Source organism: Hydra vulgaris, chromosome 13 (assembly GCF_038396675.1).
Source record: "Hydra vulgaris chromosome 13, alternate assembly HydraT2T_AEP".
In the NCBI taxonomy this organism is placed as follows: domain Eukaryota; kingdom Metazoa; phylum Cnidaria; class Hydrozoa; order Anthoathecata; family Hydridae; genus Hydra; species Hydra vulgaris.
In genome coordinates, this window is record NC_088932.1 from 41,681,902 (window position 1) to 41,703,751 (window position 21,850).

The 21,850-nt window shown below is 25.4% G+C and overlaps 1 protein-coding gene across 1 annotated transcript; it reads right to left on the bottom strand.

Annotated features, from left to right (window-relative positions):
- Positions 1 to 1,862: 1,862 nt before the first annotated feature.
- Positions 1,863 to 19,356, bottom strand: LOC100206681 (fructose-1,6-bisphosphatase 1). The gene is made up of 6 exons (XM_065816500.1): positions 19,149 to 19,356; positions 18,593 to 18,848; positions 13,442 to 13,582; positions 8,858 to 8,995; positions 4,052 to 4,171; positions 1,863 to 2,134 (listed from the first exon to the last, which is right to left on the bottom strand). The coding sequence occupies exons 1-6, from the start codon at positions 19,313 to 19,315 to the stop codon at positions 1,958 to 1,960; spliced, it is 999 nt and encodes a 332-aa protein (XP_065672572.1). The 5' UTR covers positions 19,316 to 19,356; the 3' UTR covers positions 1,863 to 1,957.
- Positions 19,357 to 21,850: the final 2,494 nt, after the last annotated feature.

Genomic DNA, 21,850 nt, shown 5'->3' on the forward strand with positions numbered 1-21,850 from the left:
AGGTCCAAGTACTTGTGAGGGAAGGGGGCAATGATAGCACTTGAAAAAAAACTCTTCCATTATTGGAATTTTATTGATGAATTTTACTCGAGTAAAATTCATCTTTAAATTCTCATTTAGTAAAAAACTATTTTAACGTTCTAAAGTAATGATCTTGTAAAGTTGACAACCCCCTCAAATAGAGAAGGTTTCAAACTTTCCTTGGTCGCCATTTTCAAACAATAAGAAATTTTTTTTAGATAAGTTAATTTTTCCGATGAATTTGATCTATTTTAAGAGACTGTAGAAAAAAAAATTTTTTTTTTCTTCTTTCATATATTTGGGACAGTGAGTCCCAATTTTTCAGATGTATATTATCCCCAGGCTCCTGTCGCTGTAATTTTTTGTGAAACATTCTTATTTGATACCAGGACCACTATCGCAAAATTTAAAGTTTGCATCATCTTTAGAAAGTACCTATTTTGAACACCAAAAATTCATGACCTACCCGTTTAACCCACTTTTTTTTTTAAAAAGAAATCGACAGAATATTATCAAAATTTAGATAATAGTTGCTCAAAGTATTGTAGTTTTTGCCAAATTTTAGTCTCGCACCATAAAAGTTCTTGTTCCCATGGAACTTCATCTTTTAAGACGAAATACTAAGAGGCTATTTACTGTCTTGATAAATACATTAATTCTTATGAATTTTCTTATAAAGCAGAGGAGTAGAATGTAAAACAAGGCTTTGAAATAACTAAAACTCAGGGTGTTGAGTTTAAGGGAGGGCAGTCTTCAAAACCTCTTGATAACTAAGATATTTTGAAAGTTATGATCAAGTCTTTTTCACTCGCCAGTAATGAATATCTTTCATACTACAATCATTAAAATTTTTGAGAGTAGTTAAAGTTAGTTGTTTAGGAACGACTTTAAAACCCAACTTTGAAATTAGATTTAAATAGTATCAAAAAGCCTACCCTAACTCGGATTAAGAGTGTCACATACACGCTTTAGTTAAACAAGCAAAAGAGTTTTTAAAAATAATATCAAGTAATTATCTAAACAACGGATTAGGCTGTTGCAGCAAACCTCAGAATTAGTTCATTATAATTTTAGTCAGTTCTGGGAAAATGGTTACAAGGTACCCAGTTGTAACAAAACCTTACTAATTTAGTATATAGTAATTTTGATTAAAATGATTAAGTAATTTTTTGTGGTTTCTTCTCTTTTTGTAGAAAATATAATTTAAAATCCATTTTTAAAAACTTGTTATGTAAAAAATCAATGAAAACCTCAGCAAAAAGATCCTCATTACGTTCGTTTCATATTAAACAAAAAAAATGTATCGACAAATTTTATATATGCTTCCAAAAAACTATATATATATTAATAACCTTTTATTGAAATTTTTTTTTTTATTTCAAATCGTTCGTTTAATTTAGACTAGTTTAACACATGAAAAAAACAATCAATTTTTTGAATTGAAACCACGTTTAGGAGAGGGGGATCCTAGCTTAACAATAATATTGTCCCCAAGCTACGATTAGGCCAATTTTTTTAACATTTTTATTTGGAATTAGTATTAATATTGAAAATTTTATGTGCGCACCATTTATGAAAGTATATATTAAGTTCATATATATAAATTGAATATATATATATAACTCAATCTTGGATGCTTAAAAATTCTGAACAAGCTTATTAAACCCCCTATAATATTATTTAGATGGCGAAATATTTTCAAAATTTAAGTTTTAATTGAAGAAAGAAAAATGGTTTTGAAAATGTATTTTGATTCCGCCGATCTTTTCTATTCCGTCCAAATAATTTCCACAAGGGTGTCTACCAGCTACTGTTAAAGGATTTAATACAATTTAAAAAACTTTGAATAAAGCAGATATAATCTTAATCAAAACAGATATAATATAATAAATTTTAACAAAATCAAATAAAAACTATAATTTACATTGACGATAATTTATTTAACAAACGATAAAAAATCATAGACATCTTCTTTAGAACCAATAAAAATCGGCGACCTGCAATGATAACTACGAGGTACAATATCTAGTATGCTTTGTTTACCGTCAGAAGCTACGCCTCCTGCTTGCTCAACAATATGAGCCATTGGACTACATTCATATAGAAGACGCAACTATGGAAGAAAAATATTCATTTTAATAAATAACAGAAAACAAAATCAAAAAAAACCCCTTCATATTAACATTGGCATGTAGAGACAAAAAACGCTAGTATATGACAAATTTAGTATAAATTGTATATAACTATTATATAGTGTATATAGTACGTAATAACACCTAATATATTAGGGATGCAACGATATAGTGATAATTTGATATATCGTATCGATTGAATTTGATATAATATCGTATCGACTTAGATTGTTACTTCGATACAAAATGATTCTTGTTAGTTCCACTAAAAGATTTTAAATTAAACACCCTACACCTTATTTCTGTAAAATTTAGTAAAAAGTATTTCCCTTTAAAAAACAAAGCACAAATGCGGATAAAATATATTTAAAGAAGACGAAATACAACTATTGATAACGTTAATAAAGTAGTAAATTTCATGCGCATTGCAAAGGAAATTGCGTTGGCTCTTTCTTGTATTGCTGGGATTTCAATGATTTACTTGATGCTAACCAAACTCTTATGGCATATGGCAGATGATGAAGATCCAATATTTAATAGATATGAAATTGGTTTTGAAAAATAATTTAAGAGAAAGATTTTTGAAAGATAAAAATATTAGTAAAGAATTCAAAATGCTCTCATAAAAACCTTTAAACGTACATAATTTGAGAAATCAAAAGACTTAGGATCATTAGAATCATTAAAAAAAGCTGCATTGATCATTAGAAAAAATGTAAGTTCATTTTCTCATTTCTTTGAGTAAGATAATAAAAACTTCTTTTTTCAGAATTTGCCTTCGGAAAATAATGAGTTAAATAGTTATAATTTTAAAGAAAAATTTTAACCAGAGACATTTTGTTGTTGAAAGTGCTACACTATCTACTAAACAACTAGAGAAGCAAACCACTGAAGCTGAAGCTTCAAGGAAATAGATTTTGGCGATGAAAGCGCTATTGCTCCAACCTGTAAATTTAATAAATGAAATCTCAAAATTTAGAAATTTAAGAAAATATACATCAATGAATGAAAACCCATAAATTTGGTGGGCAAGCAAAGAGGTCAACGTTCCATTTTTAAGTAAACTTGCAAAACATATTCTTCAAATTACAGCTTCAAGTGTACCAGCAGGTTGCGTTTTTAGCATAAGATAAATAGATATATTTTGCTCAGAGAGGTTATTGATTAAACAGAACATGTCAAACAACTTTTAAAATAAAATCTTGATACATATAAAATGTTTAATGCTTAATAAAATTATAACAAATTGTATGCCAGCTAGGAACCTTTTTGTATTCTTTTTTTTTCCAATAATAAACTATTGTACGTTCTTTTGTGTTCTTTTTGAGTACCAATCAAGTGCTGATATATGTGTTCAATAATGACTTTGTTTATGGTAAAATTATTCATTAAACTTACTCATTAAAAACAGCAACTTTGCTGTTAAGACTTGGGAATTATAATTTGTTTATTATGATTAAAAAATGCTGTTGTAAAACCAGAGCCTTGTTGTCTCATATTTTTACTCTGATTTAGAAAAATTTACAGACCGGAATATATACTTGTGATTTAAATTATTCAAAAAATCAACTAATCAAATGCTTTTTTTTTCTATAAAAATGCGGCATGGAATAAAAAAATAAAAAACGTAAAGTTTTTTGTTATATTTTAAATAGTGTTAAATTTCGTTTTTAAAAATCTCTTTATATATATATAAAATTTCAAAAAATCAAGACGTGATAAATTATTCCAAAATAGACTTATTTTGGGATTTCCCTGGGAATATTCACTTTGAACTTGCCCGTTTTGATTTTAAAATCAGCCTAGTTTTTAAAAACCAACTTAGTAATTATATGTAAAGTATTGTTAACAGCATTTTACAAAAATTATTTAATATAAAAATTAACAACAAGACTCACCTTTCCTTCTGGAGCAGATTTGTTTGCTGGGTACATGAATATGCCTCCATATTTGATGGTTCGATGCATGTCTGCAACCATAGACCCAATGTATCTTGAGCCATAAGGGGATTTTCCATCCTTAAAAAATAACATCATCATTATGTTTTTCTAGTTATTCATTAGATCAAAAGATCTAATGCTTAACTAAAAAAACACTGGCATCTCCCACTACACTTTGGAGTACACTACTTCCAATTCACACTGTTGAACTTCCCACATCTTAGTTAATCAATATTAAATATACATGACAACTTTGCATATTAGACAAAGAAAGGTAGATAGATTTTTAACAAAAAAGTATTGTTAGTTATTTCTCAGTTTTTAAAAGTAAGGCTTTACCTAAAGATGTAGGAGGTCTGTTAAAATGTTTTATCGCTCAAGTGATTTTTGACAAACTATTTTTGGATGAAACAAATTATGTAAACATCAGAAAGAACCTCCATAAACGATCAACAACATGTGTTATATATAAAGAAAAAACAATCTAGAAATTCAAATAAGCTATTCATTATTTGCTTCATTTAGATCTAATTTTTTTACTCGGGAAAGTTTTGGGATTTCGGGACCCCAAATTCATAAATAGGAAACATTTGTTTCCTATTTATGAAACAAAAAGAAACACATAGTTCAATAGACTGGGTGATTTGATGTAGCGTAGTGGCCTAAAACATAAAAAACTAAAACAAAAAAAAAATACTTCGAATGTTGTTCAAATCACCTGATCTTTCACACATTATGCCCTATTTAGCTTTAGCAAATCTACAATTTAGCAATTAACAATTTTTAAACCTTCATCTAAAAAGTTTATAAATAGTACATTATGTAGTATAATAGGTGCCTACCACCGCACTTTGGTACAATACGTACCTCCCACTGCAAAACATTGCACTGCAACATCAAGCATATTCTCAACCGTAATTATTCTTGTATACTTAACTTTGTAAATTGCAACTCATTCTTTGCAATAATTTAAGCAACTTGAAATTTTTTTGTGTTTTCTCAATTTTTCTATATGACTTTTTATTTGATTGGTATACCAAAAATAAAAAATTTTGATTACCTAGCATTTTTGCCTCTTCTTTAATCTTACAGGTTTTTTTGCTGCTCATAATATAGTTTACAAACATGTAAATAATATAATTTTGAAAATCATCTAAACCCTGAATAATTTAAAAGTAATACTTTAATAACTTCAAATAAATAAAATAAAAGTAATACTGAATAACTTAGAAGTTAATACTTAAAAACCTATATTTGAATAACCTCTGAAAAGTTGAAAATACATGAAAACCTATATTTACTTAAAATACATGAAAACCTATATTTGAATAACCTCTGAAAAGTTGAAATCAAATTACTTAAAATACATGAAAACCTATATTTGAATAACCTCTGAAAAGTTGAAAATGAATAACTTAAAATACATGAAAACCTATATTTGAATAATCTCTGAAAAGTTGAAAAAAATATGTAGCTGATTGTCACACTTGCATTGATTTAATGTAAAAACAACAAACATTTTAAAACACTCTAAATAAACAAAATTTTGTCATAATAACTGAACTCAAAAACCATTTAAAACAAAGTATTTCCTTACAAATTTTAAACACATCAAAAGAAAGCAATAACTATTGTTCAACTTAACCATATCTTTACTCTTATATTATTAAGGGTGTATTCAAAAGAAATTTTAAGTCCTACAAAAAAAAAAGTGCTTTTAAAAACACTTTTAACATTGACTTTCAATCAGGCAAACTCGTTGAAAATGGCCACAATATTCTTAATAAGAATATTCCTAATAATATGGCTAGAAACAACATAAAAAACAATAAACTTATAAATAACCAACCCACAGTAAGCCAGGTGGCGACAAAAGTAAAAAAAATACATTTTCAAAAATTAGATTATTATATACTATTTTATAGCTTAAACATTCAGCTTTTATAAAATGTATATATTTTTGTATAATTATCATGACGTATGCTTCAAAGTTGTAGAATAAAAAGCTTTTTTTTTTTTTATTTATTTAATTTTTTTTTAAATTAAAAATATTTTGTATTACTAACAACCATGGAATAGATGTTAACTTTAAAGCCTTTCTTTTATTGCATAATTTAATAAAATCAAGTATCATCTTTTTATTGCATAATTTAATAAAATCAAGTATCATCTTTTTATTGCATAATTTAATAAAATCAAGTATCATCTTTTTATTGCATAATTTAATAAAATCAAGTATCATCTTTTTATTGCATAATTTAATAAAATCAAGTATCATCTTTTTATTGCATAATTTAATAAAATCAAGTATCATCTTTTTATTGCATAATTTAATAAAATCAAGTATCATCTTTTTATTGCATAATTTAATAAAATCAAGTATCATCTTTTTATTGCATAATTTAATAAAATCAAGTATAATCTTTCAAATGAGCTATTACAATATTATTTAGTACATAAGTTATGTCAAATAAAATGATTTCAAATGATTTGAAGTACTTTTTTTAACTGAAATTCCAATTATATAGTCATATAATTTTACGGTCCAAAGTGGTCCAGTAACTTGAGACTTGAAATACATTGTTCAATATGTATATTATCAATATAAATTTGGTTTATAATCCGCGGATGTCCGCCTGGTCTTTAATAAAGATTTTTAAAAGTTAAATGATGTATCCAATTTTACGTGGCAAAAACATTATATGTATTTTATTCTAAATGGTTATGCAAAAATTGGGTCTCAGCAAGACTAGATTAGTGTTACAAACTTGTTTTATTATTAATACATCTTAAAATACCTATTTATAAGATTTTGTACAGATTCCAGGTTTTTGACAGTTGTAAACAGCATTAACTGTAAATAGTAACCTGTCTAATTTCATAAGGCATCTTTGACAAAGGTATATATGCAAAAACTCTAAAATTCATTTCGAAGAGAATAACAAACAATGGCTACAAAATGAACCAACATCAGTTTAATTTGTAATTGATAATAAGAAAATTATACTAACTGCTTCCATTGATAAAGAAAACTCTGGTCTTATCCAACTGTAGTACCTGGAAGGCCCCAGGTTAATTTTGATACTTTAAGTAGTAAAACAAAGAAAAGAAGACTGACGCCATTAGTTGCATCATATTTATCTTAAGAACTATTGTTTGCAGGTTGTAGTTTGCGCCAAGATGGTCAAGAAAAAGAAGCTAAAGCTGTTTTACAATTATCAGAATATGTGAGTTTTGGTTCGAAAAATAATTTTAAATCAAAATTTATATATATACACAAAAAGGTTCAAGCTTTATGTACCTTTTTATATGATTATGTAGTAGTTTCATGAAATATAAAATAGAGCCCTGGAACTGCATAAAAATACTTAAAATTAGTAATTAGGAATGTGTTAAAGTTTTTAAATGCTTAAAATAATTTTTAATCAGACTGCCACATTAATATTAGTCTAGTTTATAACATTGATTTTTTAGAAAAGTTACTTAAGCTAGTAACTATGCAAAATGAAATATTGCCAGACATTTCAGGTGTCACTATCAACCAAATAAAAAATCTATAGTACTAGGACCATAGGAACAAAAATTATATTAGGGGAGGGGGGGGGGGAGCAATACTACTGGGTAGGTCAAAAATTTTGTTCAAAGGAACTTTTGCCGAAAATACAGATAATAAATTAGATCTTGTGTATCCTTTTTTTTCTTTTATACCTTAATTTGTAACTGTTTGCTTTTTTCTAAAAACTAACTTCAAAATTATGTATTTTAAAAATTATTAAGGAATTATATGACAAGTTATTAGTTTTGTCTAATAAAAGTGAATTCTGGCCCATTTAAAAAACTACCAATAATTGCCTCTTAAAAAAGCTTAAAAAGCAAATGATAAACATTGTATTCACATCAGCTTTAAAATTTAATTAATATGTTTTGCAATCGTCTTTTTTTGCAAAGACAAAACTACCTACTGACACAAATCCTTATAATTAGATAAGAAACTAAATAAAATTTTCATGTCGTCATTGACGACGGTGATAGCATGACACTTAACTTTTTAAAATGAGTTTAACTGCTACTGTTCTGCAAAACAGGCTAACATTCTGAAGAACATCCAGTTGTAAATATTTGATAAAAACTTTCTCTAATGCCATTTTGAAAATTCATACCATTAACAGTCTTCTCCATTTAAAATTTAATGCTAGCGCACAAAAAATTTTAACAATCGTCAGCTGGTTATTAAAAATAAAAACAAACCATCACAAATATTTGTGCACTGGTAGGATGGTCATTTTTAAGTTAGCCAGCGTGATTTAAAGAATTCATTTTTTCCTGCTATTTAAATTAAAATAAAAATAGCCAAAAGAATGCTTTGAATAAATACTAGAAAAAATAACTTTAAAAAAAAAAACTGGCAAAAAAGACAACATTTCATAAAAGTTCAACAAATGATCAAAAAGTCTTTTTGCAATTTAAAACAATTCACTTTTATCTTTTTGGTTAGTGCTTTTTTATGCGCTTGCTAATGTTTTTGCAAGTGTGTAGGTGAGCACGAAAGCGCTGGCTGTACTGTCAAGTTAAATGTTTACTTTTAGAACCCTAACAAATATTGGTTTACTTTTTAAAAAAACATGTGCAATAGTATATATTTCATGTTGAAATTAAATTTAAAGTATAAATTTTATAATGAAAGATTAATTAATTAAATCAAATGAAGTTGTCAGAAAAATTCAATACAAATATTATTGGATTATCTAAATAAAAAAACTATACCTTGGGATATTTAATGGACTGTAAATAGTTTTTTAATGGCTCATCAAATTCAGCAGAATATCCTTCATTTAAACTGTAAATCTTTCCTCTTGGCTTTATGGTCATTTTAGGTTCAGTCAAAAGAAATTCACCGATTGTCTAAAACAAATAATAACTTGAATAAAATAGAACTTAAAATATATGAATTTAAATTTTATGTCATTTTCACAATCATCATCATATTAAAAATAAAAACCATCAAAATATTTTTACAACTCAAAAATGGTTAGTGGTTTCAAAATGTCATAGATCAAAAAGTTTTTTTCTTCTTAGCCAGATTAATTTAGTTTACCGGTAATAAAGTGTTGTAAAGCGATTGTTTTTACTATTGAACATAAAAGCGTGTTTTTTATTACAATAAATAACAAAGGTTTTAGGAGAATAATCTGAATCAGTTCTTAATACAGTTAACACCAGTAAAATTGAATTGAAGTATCTTACTACAGAAGTACCCAGAACATTTTTTTATGATGATTTGTAACATAATAAAAACTGGCTACCTTTGGCTTTACTTGGTTTTTAATTAATTATATCATTAGGTTGAAAATAGATTAGGGTAATGCAGAAGTTTGGATTTTATCAAAAGCAATTCAAAAATTTATTAAATTTTTTTTTTTTTTAATACTTGAAATTTCCCCTTTTAAAAAATAAAGAATAAAAAATTTTAAACAACTTTTTTTCAATTAGGAACTAAAAACCTAATTCTGTAAAATAATATTTAAAAATTTAAAATTGAAAAAATTAAGAAATGTAAGTAAAGTCTTATTTCTGCTTAGCAATGCATAGTGCACAGTGGAAGGGTGCAGAGTGGGTTCAAGAATGGAGGAATAAGGTGTTTTTCCAACTTATGAAATTTCACTTTAAAGAAAATATATTTTCTGAACTTATAAATACACGAACAATATTGTAGTAGTGTGTTGTCAATGTTGGGTAAAGGAGAGGAGAGAAAAGGGAACAGAGGTCCCAGTTTTATATTTTACAATAATACTTGTTACTGGCATAAAAGATTTAGCAATATTCTTTTATTTTTGAAGGCCTCACAGTAAAAAACAAAACCTTAATAAATTTATTTATTAAAAAATAATTTTGATGTGAAGAACAACACTTTTTAAGTATAAAAACTTTATTAAGCTTTAATTCAAATGCAGTAGTGGTTTATATGCCTTTTTTAACAACCTTGTATTTTATCTGTATTTTAACAACTTTGTATTTTATTGCATTATTTTATCTGCATTATTATTTTGTTTAGATTTAGTTTATATTGGCTGTGTGTAAAAATTAGTTACTTTCTTGACTAATTTTTGCACACACCCAATACTGATATGTAGCACAATTTAAAACCTAAAAATTTAGAGAAAACTTCGATATTGATGCTGGTTTTTTTGTTGTTATTGTCAACAAGCCATAATAAGTCTTAATAATACTTTTAGACACAATATTACTAAATACTAATTGACACAAGGGACACAGAGAAAAGAATAATTACACAAACCAATTTAAAGAAGACAGAGTAGATAGATTTTAGACAAGATGATAAAATGTTGTGAAAGTTATGTTAAACAAACTTTTAATATATCATGTTGAGTCCAACAACTTATTCTCAGACCATCAATATAAATTTGACTCGTTCTACTACTGACTTTTTAACTGTTAACAAAAAGGTTCTACACATAATGATATTTTGATAAACCTTCATTTATATATATATATATATATATATATATATATATATATATATATATATATATATATATATATATATATATATATATATATATATATATATATATATACAGTTCTATAGTTTGTTGCATTTGGGAAGCGCAGAAGGAAAAAGTGATTCTTACGCCAACACATACATCACTTTTAATTACTTTTGACTTTCGTCCAACATTTGCGTGTTGGACGAAAGTCAAAACTTTTAATTTAATTACAAATTAATCGTTTTTTAAAAAAACCACAAAAACGCAAATTTAATTGACCAGAACGTTTTTAAAAACATTCTGAATGTTTTTAAGACATTCTGAATGTTTAAAAAATATAAACAATGTTTTTATTTTTATTTTTTTTAATAAAATGTTTTTATTTTAATTTTTTTTACTGTAAATCATGCGCGGAGTGTTGCTACATCGTCTATCTTATAGCCTGACTCACAAGGGAGTGCTGCTACATCGACTGACAAGTAGCCTGACTCGCAAGGGAGTGCTGCTATATCGACTGACAAATAGCCTGACTCGCAACGGAGTGCTGCTACACCTACTGTCTTTTAGCCTGACCCGCAAGGGAGTGCTGCTACATCGACTGAGGGTTTGGTTGGGCTCATTACATTGGACTCAGCACATTAGCTTGTTGTGATTTTGATATATCAAAATCACAACAAGCTAATGTGCTGAGTCGTTTTTTTTAATTTAAAACAAGGCCTATATATATATATATATATATATATATATATATATATATATATATATATATATATATATATATATATATATATATATATATATATATATATATATATATATATATATATAGGCTGTTTTCCTGAGTACCCGGAATTGGCCATTTTTTTGCAGTACCCGGCACCTTAAAAGAAACTTTTAATATACATTTACCTTAATATACCTTAATGCTGTAACTATATGTTTAAATTGTGTCTAAATATTATTAAAAGGATTGCTTTTAGTTTTAACTTCTACCAATAAACTGTTTTAGAATCATTAACCACCAATTTACTCAATATAGACGTTTCTCACTTACAGTATTTTTTTATTTTATTCACAATACAGTCGAGAGGTTTACTCCTTTTTATTTTACCCGGTTTTTTCTTGCAAGTACCTGGAATCGGGGACTCGGCATAAACTGGTTTTGACACATCTCTAATATATATATATATATATATATATATATATATATATATATATATATATATATATATATATATATATATATATATATATATATATACATATATATATATATATATATATATATATATATATATATATATATATATATATATATATATATATATATATATATATATATATATATATATATATATATATATATATTAAAGAATTGGCCTATTTTGAAAAGTAAAGAAAAAATATTGGGATGCTGAAACACTCAGGCAACAGGAAGGAAAGAATAACTAACAATTAATAATTGGAGTTATTCTGAAATTTAATTTTTTGCTTAAACATCTATAATACAATTAATAAAAATATATAATTTTGTATGCAATATATTAGAAAATAAGTGTTATAAAATGAATTATACAACCTCCTTTAAGAAAAAAAACTTTCAGTGGTTTTCAGTGATAAAAATACTTTTAAAATATTTTTAAAATTCAATTTTTTAAATTTAATTTTTTTGAGATCTGGAAAAAAAAAAAAAAAAAAACATTAAAATTTTGGGATATAGTTACATATAAAAATGTATTATAGTAACACCAAATTTCAGGTCATCCCCTTTTTTAAATTAAATTTTATCTTATTTCCTTTTTTAAAAGTTGCTATTTAATGACTGCTTGATTTTAAATCATGCTTCTTTTTGCAGCATGTTTTAAAATCATGCTGCAAAAAATGCTGGGTTAAAATAAGTCAGGAAAACTAAAAGCTTTAGAACATTAAGCAGTTGGATACTTTAACTTTCAAGTTTTACTAATTTTCATAAGCCCTTTAACATATAAAATCAGCAAAATTTAAAACATAGAGTGACATGTGCCTGCTAATTTGACATGCAATGAACCATTTAGGCTAATAAGAACAAAAAAAAAAGTTGCTAAGGCTGTTGCTAGACAAGAAAATCTAACCTACCTGTATAGAAGTCAAAAACTATAAGGAGTTGGATACTCAAACTTTCAGGTTATACTAATTTTCATAAACCCATTATCATATATAAAAGTCAGCATAATATAAAACATAGGGTGACATATGCCTGCTGGTTTTTTTTTTTTTTTTTTTTTAGATTATTCGCCTCTCCAAGGCCCGAGGGGGCCACTACAGTCGAGGAGGCTACTCATTTTTTTGTGTTTTTTATTTTTTAGTTATTATTCGTGGTGCAACCCTCTCTCAACTGTTTAACTCCGAAACACAAACCTTGCCGAGCAAGGCCGCTGCGCGGAAAAACTAAGTTGAGCGCGGTACTTCCAGGGACGTGGTGGGAGTCGAACTCCGAACCTCTCGCTTACAGAGCGAGCGCTCTAACCACTACCGCATGGTTAGACATGATATGAACCCTTTAGGCTGATTACAAAACAAAACACAAAAAAGGATGCTAAGCCCATAGTTAGACAAGAGAATCTAACCTACCTGTATAAAAATGCCAATATCAAATTATAAAATGTTAAAGATTTAAATTTTATAGAATCTCTCATTTTCAAAAAAAGTATTTTTAGAAAAAAAATTTAACTTTTGATTACATTGAAAATATATAAAAATAAAAAAATGAGAAAGAAATTTAAATTAATCAAATATAATAATTAAAATATATATATATATATATATATATATATATATATATATATATAAATACTCAAGTTACAGGGTCTAGAGTAAAGCCATTAACACCATTTCCAGTTGTCAAGACAACCATTGTTGCACTTCCATATAAAGCATAGCCAGATGCTACAAAATTTCTTCCTGGCTGTAATATATCTTTATCTGTAACAGGATCACTCCCAGTCTAAATAAAAATTATATAAACTATATATATATATATATATAAATATATATATATATATATATATATATATATATATATATATATAATATATATATATATATATATATACATATATATATATATATATATATATATATATATATATATATATATATATATACATAAATAATACATACATATATATATGTATACATATATTGTGAAGTTTTTGTGCAAGAATAAAAAAAAAAGCCAATTGCAAGTGCTAATTTTTTAAAAATGCCACGCCCCAAATCACTCAATTGGGTCTCAAAAGCTACTATTAAACATAATTTTCCTCTTTTTATAACACGGGGAATGAAAATAAAAATAAAAATAATTTTAGTCATATTCTAACAGCACTTTAATAAAAACTGTGTTGCAAACTGTTGGAATAAATTAGCTCATGATGTAGTTTCAGTAAACCCTTTTAAAAGTATGTTTATGATGCGGCTGCAGCAATGTCAATTGTCAACATATGAAAAACTGGTCCTTCCATTATTAAACTTTTTATGTCTTTCATTGATTATTGTAATAAATAAATAAAAATCAAAGATCTTTTAGCTTTTAGCTGCAGTCCCGCTAGATAGAGGATTTTGCTTTACAAGTTTTTCTACACCAGACTCTCAGCTCAGATTGTTGCTATAAAACTAATTGCAAAACGACCACAGGAAATTATCCCTGCTCTAAAGCCGTTGTTTTAGCTTCATCTAGTACCTGTTACAGAAGGTAAACTACCATTAAGTAAACTAAAATTGATTTTTAAAAATGATTGCAGGGCCACTATAAAAAAAAGATTTAAGAACATCTATTGGACATACATGTTGAAAATGAATCTAATACAACTCTGCGGTAAGATGATATAATAATGAAAATTTTGAATTCCGGCTAGAACTGGATTTACCGCAAATGTCAATAAAATTCCAGCCAGTATTCTGGCTGGAACGAGATTTTTATTTATGTAATTTTTCTCTTCAAGATTGACAGTGAAAGCCTTCATCATTGTGGCTATATAATTTATATTTTTAACCTATAATATATTTATAACCTATAAAAAATTTAAATCAAATATGCTATTTTTATTTGTTTCTTGTAATTTTACTTATTGAAAGTTTTAACCTGCATAATATTTATATTTAAAATTATTTCTTTGCTTTCTATTTTTCCATTTATATCAAAATTGAAATATTTACTGTAAAACTCTTTAAAAACTGGCAAAATACACAAGTCGAATAAAATACCTTTTCTCTGGTTATGAAAATACATTTAACATTAACTCATTATTATTTTATATAACATCTTATATATAATATATAAATATAATGTATTATACATATTAAGATATTTTTTTCAGGCTAAAAGCTTTAAAAAGATCCCAAACCTCAGAGACATTTTGTGTTCAAATTAAAGAAAATGATAAAAAACAAAACAACGTATGGGCTAAATTTTTTTGATTAAAACAAAAGAATAAATGCATACCATGAAATACTTACTTTTTTGTTTTGATTGAGGCTCTTCTTTTCCGTTTTGTTGTAGGCCAAATAGTCTTCATAATATATGCCGCAATCTACAGACTTGATCATTTATTCAAGGACGTTTTATTCCTATGAGTTTTAGTACACGATGTCATTGATTTTTTTGTTTGTTTAAAAGATCGATTATGTAAACAAACAAAAAGATCAATCACTCATATACTTAAACTAATAGGAATAAAACCTGCTTGAAAAAACTATCAAGTCTGTAGATTAATTACATTACGAATACTATTAGACCTAAAACAAAACAAAAAGACAAGCTTCGATTAAAACAAAAAAGTTAGTTTTCTTGGTATGCATTTATTATTTTATTTTAATCAAAAAAATTTAGCTTGAACATTTTTTTTTTAATCATATTATGAATGATTAAAATAATCATTTTAATTATTCATAATATGAACACATGTCACGGAGGTTTGGGATCCCTTTAAATTACTTATTATTTTTAATTTTATTAGAGTTAGGGTGAATATTTTTGTACTGCAAAAAAATAACATTGAATCGATTTACCTGTCTATGGATAAAATTATAAAAGTTTCAAATTGGAAAAAAACTGAAATGATTGATTTCTCTAAACAGTGATTTTTGAGTTTTTTTGCGAGTATACCCACAATATATTAGGATGGCCATTAAAACAACTTTTGCTCTGCTTTCACCCTCTAAATGTATTCTATATAATAAATTGTACTGAAATTAAAATTTTTTGGACTTTAACTTTTGATTTTAACCCTTGGTAAAAGAGTTCATTTAATATTATAATAAGATTAGAAAATATCAAACTTTTAAAGATATTCAACCTTAACCTAACTATAAGCATAATTAAACAATTTTAAGTTTTAATTTAACTTGAGTTTTAATTTTTCAGATTAATATTAGTTGACCTTTTTTTAAAAATAACTTTTTAATTATTTTGTTTTTAGTTTCTCCACTCAAAAAAGTGTGCTTTGCAATGAAACCTTTAATCATTTATATTGAAGCAAAAAATTAGATCCAGATAGATTACAGAAAAAAAAAGAATTGTATTCAGTATTGAGGAAGAAACCATACTTTTTTATAAGGAAAAATACACCAACAAAACTCATTGTTGGTGTACTTTTATTTCAGTTTGATAAAATAAAGAACTGTCATATTTGTATAGCTTGTGTCTTATATTTTATGTTTAAATATACCAACTATACCATCCTCTCGTTAAACTTTATACCAAATTTAAACCAAATATACCATCCTCTCGTTAAACTTTTTTTTGCATATGTGTGTAGTTAATGAAAAAAGAGCTGAAAATTTATCTTTCTTTTTTATCTTTTTATTTTTCAGTTTAAAATTCATTAAAATGAAAAACTATATTATTGTAAAAACATAGTTCCATTAATTATTTACAAAAAAAACAACATATTTTTATGTACAAAACTCAAAAAAGATGTATACGATGGGTTGCATATTATATATTTTAGTAATATATATATTTTAAAATCAATTCACCTCCCTAAGGTCACTACAGTCGAGGAGGCTGCTTTAGCTGTGGTTACAACCCTCTCTCAACTCTATAACTTCAAAATACGAACCTTGACAAACAAGGCCGCTGCGAAGAGAAACAAGTTGAGCGTTGTACTACCAAGGACATAGCGGGGATTGAACTTGGAACCTCTCACTAATGAGGCAAGTACACTACCACTACCGCATACATAATTAAAAAAAAATGCGTATGACTAGTTGTGTATTGAGTATTATACTCAAAGAAATTATCAAAAAAAATAATTACAATATTATTGATAATCCTATATTAATGAATGGCAAAAATTATCAGTCCTCTAGTTTACGTCTTCTGGGATTCACAAGCCTTGTGATAAAGCATTACACATTACACATTTTTTTTACACAGTTAGCGACTTTACATACCTTACCTTCAGTTAATTCCTCTAACAATTAAGTTAATTACAAAATAAGATGTCAAAAAAAAAAAAAATTTTAGCAAAAAAAAAAAAAAATACAAACAAAATAAGCAACCCATAATATTTGAATATAAAACTTCTACATTTTTTTTTAAGTTAAAACAAAATTAAAATGGCTTTGTGGTGATTTTGTGAATTGCAGTAGTTTAGAAAAATTAATGTACATAAATCTTCTGCTTGTTTTCGTATGAAATACAGTTGTCATATTTGGGCAGGTCCTTCTTAAGAAATCACTATTTTTTAGACAAGGTCTAAAAATACAATGTAAGTGTTGTTAAACCTGTTGCTAAGCTTGAGTATTGGTCCAATTGTTGTAAGATCTCTTTCTCTTTTCTAAAAATACAAGCATGTTTGATGCTGAAGTGAGCTATTATCATACTTTGTTCCTTTAACCAAAAGTCAATTTTACATGACTTGTCATTCAGCTAGATCACATCCTTTTACTGTAACTGTTCTTTCATGCTCAAAAAAGATTAGTTTTAACTGGAAACTGACACTAGTAATTTTCAAATTACAGTCATATTCCATGCATCACGCACTGCCTATAACTTGGCATATTAGCAAGTTTGAAGGCAGCTGACCTCTCAAGGAAAAATGTCACCATTTAGTTGAACATTTAAAACACAGCTCTTTTGTCTACTGTCACCAATCTTTTTATAAACTGCTTCTAACTGCATTTTTATAGACATTTATTTTTATTTTTAATTTATGTCAATTTAAAAACACAACAGTGAAACGAAAGATTTAATTGTTATTATCAATTTTAAATAAAATAATTAAAATAAAAATAAAAAAACAAAAAAAAGCATTTTGAATAAATTCTAAATATAATAAAAAAAATAAAAAGAAAAAAAAAACTTTTAAAAAAAGTTTTCTTATTAGAAGTATTAGAAGTTTTAAAAAAATTTTAAAACTTCTAATACAATAAAATAACTATTTCAATAAAATGTTCATTTTCCCGTTATTTAAAAAAAATAACGGGAAAATGAACATTTTATTAAAATAGATAAAACTTCCGTTCCTTTTTTTAAATTTTTATGCAAACATCAACATTTGAAAAAAAAGGTTGGCAAACTCAGCATTTGTTTTTTTATCAACTCTATGCTAAATATTTGCATTTGATGAACTATAATCATGATCAAATTAAATGAAACCTAAATCCTAAATTCCTTCATGAAATCAAAAACCTAAGAAGATTTTATGTCAACAAAAAATTGTTGACTTTATTTTTTCTAATTGTGAGGGGTGAAACATCAACAGCAGTTGCTGTTAGTGAATTTACAAATAAATAATGAATAACATAAACTTTTTTTAACTTACTTTTTAAATTTTTTCATTGAAAAAATTAATAAAACAATAAAAAATTATCTATAAAAAAATGATCTCAAGAGTATTACTCAAAAGTATGCTTGTAAAATTATTGCATAAAAAAATGAGAACATACCCCTTCGATTTCATAAAATATATTTACCAAAATAATAAGAGCATAACTAACAAAGACTTCAAACCTTTTTTGCTATTCCAAAAATTGATCCAATTGATACAAGGCAGTCAATATTGGAGGATCCATCTAAAGGATCAAAGTAAACAATATATTTTCCATGCTTTTCTGTTTCAACCTCAATAACATTTTCATTTTCTTCAGAAACCATGGCACAAACAGTGTACGATGAACGCAACATATTTATAAACAACTCATTAGATAAAACATCTAGCTTTTGAACTTTATCACCAGTTGTATTTTCATGACCAGCCACTCCAAACCTAAGTTATAACCACATTAAAAAATATATATATTATTAAGCAATCCCTCACTAAAGTAAAAAAATAACAAACTCTTTTCTCATATTAAAATAAATAGTTAAACTGCAACTATATGAAAATAATTACAAACAGAATATACTTACTTAAAACTAATTGCTACATTTTCATATTCAAAGTAATTATTTTAAATTATTTTATAATTTAGGACGAATTAAAATTTTATATATTTTTTTAATATGAAATTGAAGAAAAAAATTTTCAACTCATCACTACAAGTTTACAAAACTTATAAACAAATACATTTTAGTCATGCCAGCTCTACGAACAGCAGATGATATTGCTTTAACAGCTGTTAAAATTGAATTTAAAAGATGAGTTAAGTCTCCAGATGCATTTGGAAAATTGCGTTGATCTTGTAGTAGAAAACGATTCAATGTCATGCAGTTTGTGTCAATTGGTTCACTCATTTTTTTTCTTTAACAACAAAAAATAAATTTTGTGAATAACATGACAATTTTGTAATCAGAATTATTATAAAAAAAAACAAAAAAAAACTTGCTTTATCTTTAGAGTAAAGAGCACAAAATAATCTTAAGATAAACCAAATACATTTTAAACTAAAATGTAATACTAATACTTTAATGTGTAATAATACCCCTATAATATTTTAAAGTTACGTTATGTTTCAATCGGTTACGATTGGTATTACAATCGGTTACAATTGGTTACATTCTCTAATTTTTAATTAAATATTAAATTAACTTGATAATGTTTGTTTAATCACTACAGTAAATGTTTGTTTAATCATTGCAGTATTGTGAACTATCATCTTTTTTTTTTTTATTATTATTATTTATTGTAAATTAGCTTTGTCTCAATTGGTTACATTGTCATGCAAAAAAGTTAAATTTCAATTCTCAATGTTACATCTCAATCGTTATTTTTTCGTAACTTTTTTAAGTGTAACCAATTGTAATTTTTACATTATGTTACATCTCGTTAACCAATCTCGTTAACCCTTAAAATAAAGAAACAATATATCTCTAATAATTGCTTAAAAGATATTTGCACTTCAGACCTTCTTAAGACGCAATACGCAACTCACATTTACATACGAAATGACAATTTGCGTACGCATTCAGCAGTTTTACTTCAAGCAGTAGCAGCAGGTTGTAAAAAAAGCATTAAGCTGCATTTTGAATTTTTTAAAGAAACAGAACTTTAAGACTTAAAATCAAATATGATTTTAAAAACTTTAATTTAGTTTTGAAGGAATGCAAAATAGTAAAACGTAAAATGTAAAATTTAGTTTCAAAAGAATGCAAAATTTTTATAATTTTTTGCAAGTTTTATAATATTTGTTAAAAATTATTTTTATCATCTACTAATTTTTTATTTAAAACATTAGTCTCTCCATCGTATTTAAATGCGAAACCAAATAAATTTTTCTTATAAAAAGGTACTGTTTTTATTTAAGAGAATTCTTTTCACAAACGTATTTAAAACTTTTTGTTTCTTATCAATTATATATATATATATATATATATATATATATATATATATATATATATATATATATATATATATATATATATATATATATATATATATATATATATATATATATATATATATATATATATATATAGCTATATAGAGATATATATTCACAGTAGTATAATTAATTTAACTAATAAAACATTATAATAATTAACCAGACTTATAATAATAAAATTATGCTTGTTTTGAAAAACACACACTGATATGTGTTTTTTTTTTCAACACTATTAGGATAAATTAACATTATCCTAATAGTGTTGAAAAAAAACATATCTTAGTAAATTTGTTTATAGATTTTTTTTATTTTTTCATATATTTCTTTAGTTTTATTATATATATATCTTTAGTTTTCTTTCATACATTTCTTAGGATTCTTTATTTACAATTTATTTTTTATTTATGCTGTTATGCATACTTGTGGTAATGGTTTTTGTTTAGTTTTTTAGTGTATAAAGTTTTACTTATTATTTTTTGTTAGTTATTTATTGTTTTTTTTTTAGTTATTAATTATTTTTAAATAATGACATATAACTTTTTATACAGTTATATATTATTTGTTTTTTATTTTTATTTTAGCCATTTATTGTATATATTTTTTTCTACCATGCATTATTATTTTTTTTCTTTAATTTTTATTTTAAATTTTATGTTTTTTTTTTTTTTTGTTGTTTTGGTTTTTTTTGCCAAAAGAACTCAACTTACTTTTTGTTTTGTTTGTAATGTTTGTTGTAACTTGTTCTGTTTTGATTTTCTCAGTATTTTTCTGTTTATATTTTATTTATTTAGTCATATTATTTGCAATATATTTTGGTTATTATATTATAAGAACTATGAATAATATATTTACTAAATTTATATAAATGTTGATGAATACATAACTAGTTTATATTTATGAAAAAATAAATAATTTAACTCATTGTCCTCATGTTTAGGGTAGGGGATGGGCTAAGATTTTAGGGTTTCTTGTTCCCAATCTCCTATCACAGTAATTTTTTTTGTGAAGAACTTTTTCGTCATACATATGAATGTAAAAAAATTTGTAATATTCTTTTTGTTTAAAAGTTGGTTATTTCAAACATTTATAAACCTTCTCATGCCACTGGCAGTAGTAATGTTTATGTCAATGTTAGTATTATTAATACTATTTATTATTATTATTATAAATATTATTTTTATTATTATCACTATTACTATTTTAATCATTGTCATTAGGTGTTTACTTAATGTTAGTAGTTTATACTATTTGTAAACAACTTTGAAATGTAATACCAAATATTTCAGAAATATATTGATTGATTATACAATTATTTTTAATTTATTAGTAATTTTATACATAATACATAACAAAAAAAACATAATTTATGTATTTTTTGTTATGTTTTTATGTATTTATAACATAAATAAAAATTAATAATATTAATAATTAACTAAATTCTACTAAT